Raw genomic sequence first — 15,269 nt, forward strand, 5'->3', positions numbered from 1 at the left:
CCAAAATGCACCATCAAGTCGTAAACATATGTAAAGCAAGAGCTACAAACGAACCAGAGTAATCTACTACCTCCAACGCTGAGCAAACCCGAACCGACCCCCACCCCGTCCCCTCTCCGGAAAAGCTAGTACGCGACCAAAATCGGTCTCTTCGGTGTCGACGCCTTCATGACCGCAATCCTATACCTCTCCTTCGCAGCCTTCTCCTCCGCTCGTTCCCTCTCTCTCCTCCCCCACTCCTCTCCAACGTCGTCCTCCGGAGGCTCGGGAAGGAGGTCGACCATTCCTCGTCCGAGGTTGCATTCGTCTCGCATCCGAACGAGCTTCTCCTCCTCGATGTTGGTTTCGTCCTTGAGACCTGCCTCCCACCACTCGGGGTACTCTCGAGCGATCCGTTTCCGGATTCGGACCTTGAAGCCTGAGCCGTAGGCGTCTTGGTCTGGAGGGGGAGGAAGGGAGAACGCGTCGAGGCGGGACGGTGGCGAGAGGGATATTGGTTGAGGTGAGGAGAGAGAGAGGGAGAGAGAGAGAGAGAGAGGATGAAGAGTCGGAGGTGATGTCAGTGTCGGTTTACGCCTTGCGCCTTGAAGTGAAGAAAGACGAATGGAACCCTCGTCGAAGAAGAGAGAGAGAGAGAAAAAGCCGAACTCACACTGCAGGATCATCCGAATCGTATCCCAGGTCGGAGCAGGAGCAGCAGGGAACCCTGTCCTCTGATTCATCTCGGCGAAAGCAACGTCCATCGCTCGATCGGGATCTCCGCATCCTAGGAGACAGCGAATGTACGAGTGCCAGTTCTCCAGGTCGAGAGGGAACTCTCCGTTTCGAAGCCAGCGGAAGATGTGGATCGCTTGGAACGAGTCGGAGTGGAGTCGGATCGAGTCGAAGATCTGTCGAGAAAAGTGAAACGAAAAGGTGCGTAAGACGTCAGCATAGGAGCTTCGGTTGAGAAAGGGAGAGAAGGGAGAAGAGAGGAAGAGGGCACGAACGATGTTGACCGATTCGTTGTTGGCAGCGACGTTGGGGTCGTTCGATTCGGAGACGATGAGCCAGGTTCCATAGGTATCCTTCGACAGTCCGACTCGAGCTGAGGCGATCATGATGGCGTTGTAGAGGGTTCGGTCGAACTGAAGGACGCGACGAAGAGGAAAGGAAAGAGAAACGCGTCAGTCCAACGGCGAAGGAAGAACCGAAAATCGAAAGCAAGCAAGAAAGAGTCAGACGCACTCGTATGTAAGGATCGATCCTACACCAAGCGAGAGCGGTCTTGACATGAGACTGAACGACGGGCTGAATCTTGTCGAACGTCTCCTGCTCCTCGAGCGACATCCCGTCCTTGTAGGCCACACGAGCGTACTGACTGAACAGCGTGGTCATGACTCGGTGACTGGGCTCGAATCCTGATCTTCTGGCGTCGTTGATGAAGTTTCCGACGAGGACGGCGGGCGGAGTTTCCGACTTCCACCACTCAGAGAAGATGAACTGTCGAACGATCGTGAGGAAGGCGTCCTCGTCGGCGGTGATGGATTGAGGGTGGAGTTCGATGAAGTTGTTGTACCTGCAGGTGTTGAGGAAGCGGAAGAGGGAGGGGTGTCAGTAGGGAGATTCAGAGTTGATGGGTTTGAATCAACAAGGATCGAAGGAGAAATGTCGAAGGCAACACGACGCGGCGTGCGAGGAGAGAGAGAGAGGTCGAAACTCACATGGCAAAGGCTTCCTTGTGACTAGACGCTTTCGTCATGAACCTCTTGATGTGACCGACGACGGTTGGATTCGAGAAGTGGATTCCTCGGAACTTCATGTCGAGGAGGAGTTTCCAGGCTTTGGGATGGTCGACCTTCTCCTTCGACGACGCAGCGATTCCGTTGAGAAGGAGGTCGTAGACGTCGACGGTAGGACCGAGTGGTGGAAGCTCGTTTTCGGCGGCGGCGATGTCGAGGGAGGATTCCGAGGAGGAGGAGGGATCGTCGGAGGAGGTCGAGGGAGAGGTGGGTTTGACGGCTTCGCTGTTGGTAACGGCGTTGACCTGCTGCAGAGTCTCGGCTCGAAGAAGGTCCGAGTAGATTTCCATCGATCGATCGACGTTGGGCTCCTCTCCTGGTGCTGGGAAGCAGAACGCCTCGAGGAGAGGGAGAGCCATCTCGGCGTCGACGAGGATTCCTCTCTGCATGGTTGCCTCGTTGTAGACCCTCAACGCCTCCTCCTGAGTCGCCTTCGTCGACGGTCCTCCGTCTGGGTGGAGAACCTTGAGGATGAGCTCTCCCCAATGACGAGCGAAGAGTTCGACGTTCGTTTCCGACTCGAGCAGCCTGATTGACGACGCGACGTGAAAGGAGACGAGAGGTCGATCAGCTTCGCTTCTCGAGCCTCGTCCTTGCAGAAAGAGGGAAAGAATCACACTCACTTGGCAATATCCAGCACCTCACTCATCTTCCGTACCGAGATCCCTCTCAGCAACGCGTCTATCGTCCCCTCGTCCGGCTCAACACCCGCCTCCTTCATCTTCTCAACCACCTCGATCCCATCCTTCAGGCTCTTCTCTATCGACGCAGCAGCGACGAGCGAGTTCCAGGGTACGACTCCGAGGACGTCCCTTCCGTCCGAGCTGATCCTGACGACGCTCATCTCTCCGGAGAGGGTCGAACGGACGAGCTCGAGAGCTTTGGCGGTGTTAACCTCATCTCCTAAGCGACGGTATCCTTCGGCGAGGATCGAGTAGGTTGCTGAGGAGGGAGGTAGACGAAGAGCTGACATCTTGCGGAGGGTGGAATCGACGTCTGAGGATAAGGGAGAGGTGGAAGTGGAGATGGAGGTGGGGTCGTCTTGGGAGGAGGAGGGGAGGGGAGGAGGGAGGCCGGCTTGAGCTCGAGCGAGGAAGAGTCCGTTGAGGTAGAGATGGAAGGTTTGACGATCTGGAGTGAGGTCGAGGATGGCGACCTGTTCCATAGCTGATCGTAGAGCTTCCTCGTCTCCTGCTCTCGATAGACCTCCGAGGACGATGTTGAAGTCGATGATGGAGATGGGGATGGAGAGAGGGATCGTTTCGAGTCGAGGGAAGGCTGCTCGGGGAGTGGGAGAGTTGGCGAGAAAGCGTAGGATCGCTCTGTAATCGAGGTGGGTAGGAGAGGATTGGTATCGAAGGGAGAGATCTTCGATCATGGTGTCGATGATGGTCCATTGGTGCTCGTCTCTCGAGCGAGAGAGAAGCTGAACGGCAGCCCTGACCTCCTCCTCTGAGATGGACGGGAACTCTCCTTCCTCCAGCTCCGCCATGGATTCGAGATAAGCTGGTCCTATTCCATGGTATCTTCCACTCTTGAGAGCTTCCCTGAAGGACAGGACGGGATCCTTCCTCGGTGGACGAACGGATCCTGTAGGAAGAATCTTCGCCTTGTCCTTCTCCTTGATCGCGGTGAAGAGAGCCGTGAGGTGAGGAAGGTACGTTTTCGCGAGGGAGTGCGCACGACCGAGAGGAGTAGTAGGAGGGGGTGGTCGAGGAGCATCGAGAGGGGAGGAGGAGGACTTTGCTGGTGGTGGTCCTTTGGTGGAGGAGGAGGAAGGCTTCGAGGAGGAAGCTCGACGTGGGGAGGAGGAGATGGGGGAAGGACGAAAGACGGGGGAGGAGGTGGAGGGAAGGAGGGACCTCGTTCTATAGATTCGAGCTCGAGTGGATGAGAAGGCCATCCTGAAGAAGAGGAGTAGGTCCTCCGTCGAAGAGCGGAGAAGAGGATGGAGAGGCTAGGTCGTAGTTTGAGGGGAGGAGGAAGAGGGGAAGGAAGGAGAGCTCACGTTCAGCCCGGCTCGTTTCGGCGAGGCAGTTTTATTTATCGCCTGGAAAGTTACTCTCAAAGGTTTTCTTGCACCTCGAGATATGTTTTCCGCTAGAGCAGCGAGCAGGTCGAGAATTTTTGCATCGAAGGGAAAGGGAATTATGTAGAGACGGAGAGAAGGAGAGAGAGAGCTCGGCGCGCGTCGTTCGATCTCGAGACGGTTCCTTCTTTCAGAGCGAAGGAGGAAGAGAGCTCGGCCAGGAAGACAGAGAGGATCAAAAGTTAGACAGGAAGCGAAATGTAGTCATGTCATTCGTCCGAGGGTCCTCGAATTCAACCCGTCAACTCCTCGTCCATCACCACGTCGGCTTGAAGCAGAGCTTCTTGTGCCTCTTCCAGTCGGCTCGTTGGTGTTCTGAGTGAAGAAGCATGAAAAGTCAATCAGTATCAATAAGGATAGGAACCAGAGTCGAGACGAACCCTTGGAGCAGTAGCGAACGGAGAGACACTTCTCAAACGACGCGTCGAGAAAGGAATGGTCAACGACGTGAACAAAGACGAAGAGAGACCGAGAAAGGAAACGAGCTCACCCTCGAACACTGCATCATCTCCTCTCCTTCCTCGAGCTGGGTACATCTGGAACCGTCTGTGGGTCCGCTCGACTTGACTTGACGCTCGCAGGTCCACCAGACGCGAGCGAAACTCTCCTTGACGAACATCTGTTTGATCTTCCTCAGATCTACTTCTCCTCTGATCAGGATGTTCAGGATGCCGAGAAAAGGGGAAGTGAGTTTGTCTTTGGATGTCCTGAAAGAAGGGTCGGTCCTGATTCGAGTAGCGAGACGAAGGAGTGCTGCTGAGCCCGGCGGGGGAAGGGATGGGAAGTTCGTTGAGAGATGGTGCACCATGTCCAGCACGAAAAAGATGAAGGAAGAGAGGATATCGTGTGCTGTGGCATAGGAGATGAGAGCCTGCTGGATGAATTCGAGAGGACGGCGAGGAAAGAAATGGAGATCAGCTCGCGTCGAGTTCAGTGGCAGATGCAGGATGACCGTCGGATGTTGCATTGACGCCGCAATTAAATCCACAAAGCCAAGGTAGAGAGAACACGCTTTTTCTGGGGATTCTCGAACGAAGCGAGGCAGGTAGGCGTCGTCGTGCTGGAGGAGGACGAGGAGGGTTTCGTGGTAGGGTACTACTTCGGTCACTTCCACTAGAGTGTATCGATGAACGAGGGATGGTAGGTATTGAGAAGCGAACTCTCTCTGTGGAAGTAGAAAGCACGCAAAATTGTCAGAGCGAGACCTCGAGCCACCTCCAGATCAGGGCCGCACTGCGAACGATTCCCGGACCTCATCAGATACACCGGGAGCGTATAAGAGCTAACCAGATGGATTGAAGGGAAGATATGGTCAGTTATCGATTCCCAGAAGTAGGGAGGGCAGAGAGAGGAGGTCGAACCTTCAGATGATCTTGAACGGCAATGCGGTCGACTTGAGCAGAGCTCTTCCCCGTCCTTCCCTCAGGCTCTTCATCTGTTCCACCCGATGAGAGTCGTAGGAGCTGAGCGAGCTTGGCTACCGATTGAGTTTCCATGGTAAGAGCAGGAAGGATGGAGGAGGAAGGAGGGAGAGAAGGAGGAGGGAGAGAAGGAGGAGGGTGGACGTCGAGCTCAACTTCGAAAGGTCAACCTCTTCTTCCTTTTTCCCTCTCACCCCCATCCTTCTCCAAAACACGAATTTATTCAGTCGACAATCTCCGTCACGCAGATCTCTAGGGTCACCACCTTCTTCTCGCTGGGTATGCAGAACGAACTCTCGAAGGAAGGGAGGGCAGAGGAGGAGGAGGAACGAAAGGTGAGCTCGACTCCCTCGCCTCCTCCTTCCCCTCCTTCTCTCCTCCTCCTTCTTCGTTCTCTCACTCTCTTTGATTCTTCTAAACGTCTCGCGAGACGAGTGCTGATATGTTACTCTTCATCTCCTTCTTCGATAATCAGGACGAACTCCTCCCTTCAACCTCTCATATCCCCCGAAACCTCCTCCAGCCTCCTCCCTCCCTCCCTCCTCCCTCCGCCTCCTCCTCCTCAACGACCCACCCTTCCACTCATCCCCAGCCCTCTCAACTCGCACTCGAACCAGCAGCAGCCTCGAACGAATCCTCGATCGCTTCCCAAATCGCTCAACTCTTCTCCCTCGTTGGTCAGCTCAAGGAGGAGAACAAAGCTCAAGCATCGTCGGTCGAGGAGCTCTCGAGAACCGTCGCTCGTCTCTCGTCAGAGAACGACTCGCTCAAAAGGAACAACGAGGATCAGAACAAGCTCAACGGAGATCTCGCTAGATCTTCGATGCCTGGAGGATTCTGGGTTTGGGAAGGTTCGGAGGGTGGGCTCGAAGGAAGGGGAGGGAGATGGGTCTGGTCTTCCGTGAGTCCGTTTCTCTGCCTTTGTGTTCCCTCTAGGAGTGTTTCCCAGACGATCTGACTTTCATCTTTACCTTTCAACGTTTTAGGAGAAATACAAGGTCCTCCCTCCTCCCAACGTCGCATGTGGACCTCCCACTTCGCTTCTCTCCCTCCCCGTCGAGCTCCTCTCCCTGATCCTCGACCTCCTCGAAACCAAGGAACATCTGGTCCTCTCCCTCGTCTCCTTCAGGCTCCTGGAGCTTTCCTCTCACCACATCTACGGTGTTGAGATTCCATTGAATCCCGAAGAAGCGTACGACTTTGTCGAATCGAGGGTGAGCTCCTCTCTCCCCCCCCTAGTACTTGGTCGCCCGTTCCCTGCTCTTGCTGATCGTTTCTCGACCACTCTATGTCGGTTCATACGACAGGTCTTTCAGTCCTCTCCCAAATCCGAGCGAATCACCTCCCTCCTCCTCCCGTCAAATCAGATTCGACTCTATGGCTCCCCTACCGACGACCCGTTTCAGGACCTCGAGCTCGCTTCCGCCCTTCCCTCCCCTCCGACCCCACTTCGCGTCAAGCTCGTCTCTCTCGAGATCTTGGATATCAACGAGCTCACTCCTTGGAAGGACCTCATTCGATTTCTAAATCCAACTGAGTTTCACCTCTGGATTGGCGACGTCGACAACTACAGCATCCCTCCCACCGTCCGCTTCGTCCCCCCCGACTTCGTCGCGTCGTTCGCTTCGCTCTGGACCCGACTCATGTGCTTCTCCTCGCTTGGGCCTGACTCCGTACTCCTCCTCGAGGGGACCGAGAGCACGTCTGCGTTCGAAGAGTGCCTTCGACGCTGCTGCCCTTCGTTCGCGTTCCGCTGCAAATGTTGGAGGAAGTTGACGGACGATACGGAGGTGACGGAGCCAGTCTCGACGGAGGGGATCCCTAACTTTCTGGCTGATACTTACGCTAGTAGTGGGAAGGAGATCTCGGTTGCCCTCGATTTTCAAATGGAGAGGATCAAGAGAAGAAGGGCGGGAACGAAGAAGCTAGCGTCGTTGGGAGCCGGAGGAGGTGAGAAGTAGGTCGTAATACACCTTTGCTCTCGAATCTCTCTAGTCTATTAGTTCACGAGCCATCATGATACGACTTACTTTCAACTTCAGCGGCCGAAAAGCGTGAAAGGAAGGATGGTTGAAGCTCTCTCAACCAGACGCGTTTTCCTTTCGAAGAGTTGTGGGTATTGAATGGGGCAAATCGATCGAGAGGCGAACTGAATTTTGCAGACTAGCAGAAGGATTTCGAGCGCAGAGATGGTCGGAGTCATGCATCAGTCGAGATGGATAACTCCGTTCTCGTCGAAATGCTCTCCGTCCGCGTCTCGACGAACGAGCTCTTCCTCCCAAACCTACGAGAGAAACCAAAAAAAAAGGAAAAGAACCGTCAGATGAGGGTCATCTTCTGAAGAAGAATGAGGGAGACTGAACTTGCCTGGAAGAAGTTCCGTCGTTGAAGAAGGGGGACGCCTCGAACACTCGTCAGGTCGAGCGTCGAGATCCTCGGGCACGCTTGGAGGATCCGGAAGAGCGAGTGGACTGGAACGAGAGATGAGATGAACATCAGCATGGATTTGAGCTGGCGCTCACGAGAGGGTCGAACGAACTGACCATCAACTTTGCTAGCTTTCAGCGACAGCGTGTCGAGGTTCTTGCAACCAACGAGGACTTCTCCCAGCCCTGAGTCTACCCCAGTTTCGTCAAGGACGAGATGTTCTAAGCGAGATCCTGGGAGGCTGAGAGGGGTAAGGTAGGCGGAGTGGATAGGGTTCAGGGATAGGTCGAGATGCTGCTCGTCGTTCAGAAAAGGAAGCAGCAAAGTCAGCTCGACTGGGGGCTCGAAGTCGTTCGAGTAGGGAATCTCAAGAACGGGAAACAATAGGACTCACTCGAATATGCCTCCCGACGTCCTCCATGAAGAGCGAAAAGGCCTGGACCTTCTGCTGGCTCACCATAGAGCCAGAACCGAGGAGATGCTGATTCCCTGCCAACGTCATCTTCTCCAGTCCCCAATCTCCCTCCTTCTCTCCTTCGGACCCAACCATAATCGCAAGAAGATCGGAAAGTCCAACGATGTCCTCCGGAGTCCAGTTTCCCATCAGTCCTCCGATGTTGAGAGTCCGAAGGCGAGGAGGTGGAGAGGACGTCGCAAGGAGATGAACGAGAGTGGAAGGCGAGACTTTGGAGCCTGTTAGGTGGAGCTTGGTGAGGTTGGGCATGGCGGAGGAAGGTAGTGATTTGACGGTGGTGAGAGAGATGTCGAGGGAGGAGAGAGACGGTGTGAGGGAGAGAAGTCGGTCGAGAGAGGTCGCAGTGATTTTCTGCGGGTGAAGAAGACGCAAAGAGTCAGTCCTTTCGTCGCGAGGCCTGGAAAACGACCGATAAAGAAAGAGGTCACTCACTGCGCCTCTAAGTTTTAGCTTCGTGAGGTTTTGCAGGGGAGAGGAGGTCGCGTTCGCGTCTCTCGAAGCGACAAGGACCGCGTCCAGCATGTGTCCGAGAGCGTTGTCGTTCTGTGCGAGGATCGGGTCAGTTGAAGTTTTGATACAGCCGTGGACAAGAGGACTCACGAAACCTTGTAAGTTCGCCAGCTTCAACTCCTCCAGTCCCAGACAGAGGGCGAGAACGTCGACGAGGTTGATGGGCTTGACCGAGGTCGACGAGAGGTTGAGGTTCTTCAGGCTTGAGTCGTGCTTCCCGTCGATGATGGCTTTGAGACTCTTCTCTCCTACTTTGGTAGTACCTCTGTGTGTTCAGAGGTGAAGCAAGACGATCAGTGGCGTTTCTCGAAGGGAAAGAGAGGGCGACGAGGGCGGGAACCAACCTCAAAACGAGCGACCGCAACCCAACGCATTGACGGATAGCCTGAGCCACAGCCGTATCAGAGATCTCAGGGATTCCACTGATCTCGAGGTGGGTGACTCGGTTGGGATAGGGAGGGAGTCGAAGGGAGAGGAGCCTCTTGAGGTTGGCGAGAGAGGGAAGTGAATCTCCAGGTAGAACGATCCTTGAGCTCCCGACGAAGCTCTGCAAGGGACGAACGAAGAGAAGGGATCAAGATATGAGCACGTGCTCGAGTAGATCGGACTCGTACAAACCTCCCAAGGTCACCAAAAGAAGAGATAAGCTCACGCTTGCTATCACCTCAGCCGAAACCAACCCAGATCCCGACCTCACAATCACTCCTTCCCAAAGCCTCTCCTTTAAGTGATCAGGCATCCACCTCAGCTGATCCAACACCTCCTCTCTCAGACCCCCACCCTGCTCCGTAGCCTCGAAAGCCTTCCGAAGGTTCTTCCCGAACGCAAGGAGGCAGCAGGAAGCCAGAGTTCGAGGTCGTTGCAGCATGCTTCGAGAGACGAGTCCGTTCGACGAGCTCATGGCTTCTTCATCCGCTGAGACGACTCCCCAAGCTCGAGTTTTGGCCTTCTTCCGTTTGGTAGTCGTAGAATTGGAGGGTAGAGGTCGCTTGGGAGCCATTGGAGGTAGGGCGGAAGGGAAGGGAAAGAGGGAGGCCGTGGGTGTTGCCCGCACGAAGAGCGAGCTCAACTTTCCCTTCCCTCCTTCCCTCCCTGGTTGCGAAAGACCCTCATCAGAGATCTTCTGTTCATTTCTTTGAAGCTCTCGAGTCCGAGCAAAGGATATCCAGATAACGTGAAACCAACCAAGAAATCTACTCCGAATCGTCGATCAAGGAATCATCCACTCCTCCCATGTCGTCGCTCTCCTCCTCCTCGTCGCTGTCTCGAACGACCTTCTGCCCTGGCTTGAGAACGATAGGCACCTCCTCCTCATCCGAGTCTAAGAGAGAGTCATCGTCGTCATCATCGCCCGCTCTGTACAGTTGAGAAAAGCACAGGCAGGAAATCAGCTCTTCGTTTTCGTTTCAGGAGTCGAAACGACGCGAGAACAAAAACGCACGGGGGGAGAGGGGTCGCATCTTCATCGTCTTCCTGAGCTTCAGTGTCTTCCTCCTCGGAAGCATCAGCGTCAGTCTCGGCGGACGGTGTGCGACTGGAAGTGGAGAAGGGAAGAGGCGTCAAGGTCAGCTCACGACGCGGAGGACGGAAGATTCAGAGAAGCGAACTCACGCAGCATGTCCGTTCGTGCTCGATCTAGACTTCTTCCTCGTAGAAGGTGTAGCTACTGACTCCTCGTCGTCCTCGTCCTCATCGGCGACTGGTGAGGAGGAACCTCGTTGAGTCGGAGTCGTGGCGGAGGTGGTAGCGACGGAGACCGAACGACGAGACGTTCTGATGAAGAAACGAGGCAGATGAAGGTCGTCGTCAGCGAGGTTCCTGATAACGTCGGACAACATATGGTAGACTCACGAAGACTTCTTGGGCTTGGGAGTAGGAGCGTCCTCGATCGGCGCGTCCTCTTCCTCCTCCTCCTCTTCTTCCTCCTCCTCGACACCGCTGTAGAACCACGAAAGGGAAAACGGGTCAGCAAAGGTGTCGAAGAGAGACAGTAGGTAACGAGACTCACATAGCCTCCAGGTACTCCTTCACACTCTTCTTCACCTCTCTCGACTTGTCCTTGTTCTCGGAAGCCCAAGAAGCGACGTCCTTCGAGAATCGTTTGGCTAGCGAGGTCTCCAGTTTCGAGAGAGCGTTCCTCGACACGGTATCGGCCAGAGGTTTATGCTGAGAGATAAAGGAGAGTGTAATAAATCAGCGGGAGTTGAAGCGAGAGAGAAAGGTCGGAGAGGGCAGGACGAACGATTCGAAGGGCCTTCGCAAGAAGCATGACCTCCTTGACTTTAGAAGCCTCAGAGTCCTCGGGGAAGTACAGCTTGGGAAGCAGTTGAGCGAAGACTTTTCGATGGTCGTCTGGGAGAGGAGGAGATCCGTAGTCAGTTGGGAGGGTCGAAAGAGTCGAGTGAAGAAAGAAGAACTCGAACGAACCCCACTCCTCCGAGAAGAGAGCCTTCAAAACGTCAACGGCCATATCGACTTGGATCTGCTCGTCCCCAGCACGACCTTCGGGGTGACTGAAATGTAGGAAGAAAAAAAGTGTTAGCTGAGTCTTCCCTTCATCGCTTCGAGAAAGGAGAGGGACTCACACAGCTCGTTGAGGATCCGTCCAATCGAGGAAGAGCAAAGAGAACTGGCCAGGAGTGATACCGTCCTCGTCCTCCTGCGAAAGAAGCTGCTGGAGAGTGGGCAAAAAGATCTGAAGAGAGGGAAGCCGGAAGTCAGGCTTGAGCTTCGTCGACGCGACGGCGAGAAGAAACGACTCACGTCCTTCATCCGCCGCTGGTTGACCGGCGACGAGAAGCAGTAAACGGGCAAAAAGTATCCAAGACACTGTCGGAGAGGAGCGATGTCGGCGGTCTCGGGGAAGATAAACTGGAGGACGAGTTGCGTCAAGAGCTGAAAGAGAAGGAAGGGAAGGTGGGGAGGTCAGATTCAATTCGACGCGTCTCGAGAACGAGAAGATCGAGACCTACGACAGGATCCGTGACCATTCCGGCGAGCATCAGCTTGGCCGATCCCTCGACGACGACGGCGAGAGCGAGGTCTTCGTCGGCTTGCTCAAGATGGAAGACGAGGAGGTCGATGAGGTTGGCGGGCTGACAGAGAAACGGAGAAAAAGACGTCAGTATCGGCTTCGACTCGATGTCAAGTCGCTTCGCGAAAAGATATCCTCACGTTGGGAAGAGGAACCAAGTCCCTCCAGTCGTAAATCATGAGCAGATCGAAGATGATCTGGAGGACCTGAACCTTGAGTCGACCGTCCGTCTTCTGAGCTTGACTGAGGAAGAGTCCGAAGGTCGAGGTAGCGGTTTTCTGCAGAACGAAATAACAGGTGAAGTCAGATATGTTCTTAAAAGAGGAAGAGATATGTACTGGGCTCACCTTGTCGATAAGAGAGATCAAGCCGAGACAGACAATGGCCTGCTCTCGAAGCTCGGGAACCTTGCTTCGAACGGCAGGGACGATGAGATCTGGGACGAGACCATCGAGGACCGAGTTCTCTTGAAGACTCTAGGGATGGGAGACGACAGAGAGAAAGATAAATCGCGTCAGAAATGGGAAGACGAGCGCGTCGAAAGAGAGAAGAGACGGAAAAACAGAACTCACTCCGTTGACCCTCTCCAACAACGCCTTCAGCACCATCAAAGCCCTGTTATCCACGATAGCCTTCCTCTGAACCTCAGCAGCCTCCCCCTCCACCGCCTCTCCCTTCGCCAACGACATCCTAGCCAACGCTCGATGAAGCGGTTTCTCGGCGGCGATGGGAGGCGCCGCTCCGAACTCGAGACCTTCCTCCTGCTCCTCCTCGAAGTCGGGAGCCACTCGGGTGTCCTCATCGTCGGCGGTCTCGTCAGGGTCGACTCCAGCGTCTCGGATCTCGTGAACGACCTCGACGATGACTCGGATGAGATCTCGTTCGGTTTCCGAGATTTTTCGAAGGACGTCGAGGTTGTGAGGGATGATCGTTGGTGGGAGGTCGAAGGAAGCGATCATTTCACCTGCGATGTGGATTCAAGAGAGGTCAGGTCCGTCTCGGCGTGGAGAGGAAGGAGAGAAGCAGGGAAGAGCGGCTTACGAGCAAGACCTCGCATCTTCCTTCGTCCAGTCTCGTCCGAGTAATCGAGTTCGACAGCGAGCTTCATCATCTCCTTGATGATGAACTCCTTCTCGATGACGTTCTGTTCTCCATCGACTCGGTCGTCCTCCGAAAGGTCGGGCTCGTCCAGTTCCTCGAGAAGAGCGAGGAGGGAGTTGTACTGAGCTTGGATGTGAAAGGCGAGAGCTGTAACGACTGGAAGAGACTCCTCGAGGCGTTCCTCGTCCTGCGAAATGAAAGAAGGCGAAGCGGGGTGAGCTCGGAGTCAGAGAAAAAAGGAGGAGAGAAGTCGGGTACCTTGAGCTGCCTGCATCGTTGAACGAAGACTCGAGCGAGCAAAGCCTTCTCAGGAGTGAGATCGATGAAGTATTGATCTGGAAGAGGAAGATAAAGCACCTTAGCTCAGCTTCGGAGGCTGAGCAGACATATGGGAGACTCACCGTCGAACTCAAGGTCCTCGAACCTCTCGGTCTGAGACGAGAAGACGGAGACGAGAGCGGTCTCTGCCTCTTGAGAGGTGACGACGTCAAATCGAGAGAGGAACTGGTACAAAGAGATTGTTAAGAGTCAGATTCGCTTCTCACGGGCGAAGACAAGAGCGGCGAGCCTACTCGCCTCGATCAAACCACCCTCTCCAGCAGCGTCCACCCAACTGGTGAGCATCGTCCCAGCAGCCTGTCGAACCTTAGGATCTCGGTCTCCGAGTCCGTTCCTGACGACCTCCTCCCTCTGTCTGATGGTAAGCCTCCTGGGGTCCTGAATCTGAGCGAGCGAAAGAGCTTGAAGGTAGACTGTTCGTCGAACGGATGGGTCGACGTCTCGAGTTCGAAGAAGGATGACGGGGAGGGTTCGAGGAGTGAAGGGCAGGGAGAAGAGGGCTGTTTGACGGACGTCGCTGTAAGCACCAAGAGAGTGGTAGATGTAAGCGAAGAGAGAGAAGAGTGCGAGTGAGGATAGGACGAACGCAGAAGGATCGGTCGCGGTGATGTCCATGAGCTCTCCGAGAACTTCGATCTCGTCCTCGTCCTCTGCGTCTTGACCGTGGAAGGAACTGAGAGCGAGGATAGCTTGGACTCGAACGGGGACTTCCTTGTCTCGAGCTCGTTCAAGAAGGGAGAGTCGGACGGAAGCGTAGACGTCCTCGCTGCAGAGGACGAAAGGAAGGAGTCGAAGGTCAGCTCTCTCTCTCTCCTTCTCCCTCCCCTTCCCAGATCAAGACGATGACTGAACTGACTCGAGAGCAGGCATCCTAGGAAGCAAGAGAGCAGCCAGTTGACAGCATCTGTATCGAACGTGCTTGTCCTTTGCTTCGAATCCTTGAGAGACGAAGTTGAAGATCTCGGTGTTGAAGCGAGAGGCGGTTGTGTCGTCGTCTTCGTCGTCCTCGTCGTGACCAGCTTGAGCTTCGGTGTGAGCTGGATGATAAAGAGGTGAGCATAGAGATCAGAGCTGTTTCGAGGTCGTACAAGGGAGCTCGCGAGGCGGGATGGGAGGATGGAAAGGAGGGAGCTCGAAGGAGGAGGAAGGAGAGTGAGAGCTCATCCCTCCTTCCTTCCTTTCCCTCTCTGCTCCTTCTGCTGCTTGGACTCACCCTTTGTCAAAGCCTGAACGAACGCAGCCACAAACTTCAACACCCTATCTGCCACTGCCACCCCCTTCTTCACCGGCAAGCATCTCTCCAAGCACGCTACGAAGGCTTCCGTGAAGGCCAACTCTCCCGTCTCCTTTGGAGGACCCTTCTTCCTAGGAGTCGTCACCAAAGCAGCCTGCTCCTGGATCTTTCGAAGAAGAGCGACGTTCTTGGAGTGGTTGGCGGTGGAGGTTTGGGTTTGAGCAAAGATTTGAGGGAGAGGGGCGAGGAGGGTAGGGAGATCGGGAGGAGAAGGAGGGGACCGTTTGGAAGGAGGAGCCATGTTGTTTTTCTTCTGGAGGAAGGGGAAGTTGTTGGTTTCTTCTCCCGTTGGGATCCCTAGTAGTAAGGAGAGATGAGAGTACGAGGTCTGTAGTTAGAAGTCAAGTGGATGGATGAGGGAGAAAAAGTTGTCCGAAGGGGAAGGGAGGGTTGCTGACTGTTTGGAGGAGGAGGAAGGGAAGGGGGAAGCTCGACGCGTCGAGCTCAAAGAAATAATAATAAAAAAGTCCGCGACTCGAGATCTCGACCGATGGAGATCTTCGAGTCTTCAGAGAGGCTCACGATGGGTTTCCCCACCTCCTCGATGCTTGGACTCAAGTCTTTCACGGGTCTGGTCGTACCTCTCTACATCTGTCTCCTCGCTCGCTTCTCGTCCGTCTCTTCTCTCTTCAGCTCAGCAGTGCTACAAATGCCAGAGTCACGTCAAAAGTTAAGGAAAGAGGGGCATAGGAAAATCACTAGATTGATTCGGTAGCTAGAAAGAGACGGGGACGGAGAGAGAAACGAACGAGCCAAAAGAAAAAAACGAAGCCGGAGACGCGTCGACGACAAAGGAAA

General features: G+C 54.8%; 5 protein-coding genes across 5 annotated transcripts; 1 reads left to right on the forward strand and 4 right to left on the reverse strand.

Annotated features, from left to right (window-relative positions):
- Positions 1-7: 7 nt before the first annotated feature.
- BDY24DRAFT_375329 (uncharacterized protein) lies at positions 8-3,801 on the reverse strand. Its single transcript, XM_076638534.1, has 6 exons — positions 2,405-3,801; positions 1,704-2,309; positions 1,228-1,558; positions 990-1,127; positions 653-890; positions 8-439 (listed from the first exon to the last, which is right to left on the reverse strand). The coding sequence occupies exons 1-6, from the start codon at positions 3,682-3,684 to the stop codon at positions 126-128; spliced, it is 2,907 nt and encodes a 968-aa protein (XP_076500748.1). The 5' UTR covers positions 3,685-3,801; the 3' UTR covers positions 8-125.
- Positions 3,802-4,126: 325 nt separating this feature from the next.
- BDY24DRAFT_375331 (uncharacterized protein) lies at positions 4,127-5,430 on the reverse strand (the record flags this gene model as incomplete). The annotated part of the gene is made up of 5 exons (XM_076638535.1): positions 5,232-5,430; positions 5,105-5,152; positions 4,577-5,035; positions 4,251-4,282; positions 4,127-4,185 (listed from the first exon to the last, which is right to left on the reverse strand). Coding segments are annotated over exons 1-5 (733 nt in total), but the record flags the coding sequence as incomplete, so codon positions are not given.
- Positions 5,431-5,733: 303 nt separating this feature from the next.
- On the forward strand, positions 5,734-7,252 carry BDY24DRAFT_411556 (uncharacterized protein; the record flags this gene model as incomplete). The annotated part of the gene is made up of 3 exons (XM_076642947.1): positions 5,734-6,192; positions 6,278-6,505; positions 6,599-7,252. The coding sequence occupies 3 exons, from the start codon at positions 5,734-5,736 to the stop codon at positions 7,250-7,252; spliced, it is 1,341 nt and encodes a 446-aa protein (XP_076500750.1).
- Positions 7,253-7,610: 358 nt separating this feature from the next.
- On the reverse strand, positions 7,611-9,703 carry BDY24DRAFT_411557 (uncharacterized protein; the record flags this gene model as incomplete). The annotated part of the gene is made up of 8 exons (XM_076642948.1): positions 7,611-7,628; positions 7,701-7,762; positions 7,835-8,012; positions 8,113-8,544; positions 8,626-8,736; positions 8,794-8,968; positions 9,048-9,250; positions 9,356-9,703. 8 exons carry the CDS (start codon positions 9,701-9,703, stop codon positions 7,611-7,613), a joined length of 1,527 nt encoding a protein of 508 aa, XP_076500751.1.
- Positions 9,704-10,707: 1,004 nt separating this feature from the next.
- YCG1 (condensin subunit YCG1) lies at positions 10,708-14,712 on the reverse strand (the record flags this gene model as incomplete). The annotated part of the gene is made up of 16 exons (XM_076642662.1): positions 10,708-10,869; positions 10,946-11,055; positions 11,131-11,216; positions 11,289-11,398; positions 11,467-11,598; positions 11,676-11,798; positions 11,878-12,015; positions 12,085-12,213; positions 12,310-12,701; positions 12,779-13,025; positions 13,097-13,173; positions 13,240-13,342; positions 13,448-13,694; positions 13,764-13,943; positions 14,034-14,214; positions 14,391-14,712. The coding sequence occupies 16 exons, from the start codon at positions 14,710-14,712 to the stop codon at positions 10,708-10,710; spliced, it is 2,739 nt and encodes a 912-aa protein (XP_076500752.1).
- Between the last annotated feature and the right edge of the window lie 557 nt (positions 14,713-15,269).

Source organism: Mrakia frigida (genome assembly GCF_051309035.1).
Source record: "Mrakia frigida strain ATCC 22029 unplaced genomic scaffold BDY24scaffold_2, whole genome shotgun sequence".
NCBI classification, from domain to species: Eukaryota; Fungi; Basidiomycota; class Tremellomycetes; order Cystofilobasidiales; family Mrakiaceae; genus Mrakia; species Mrakia frigida.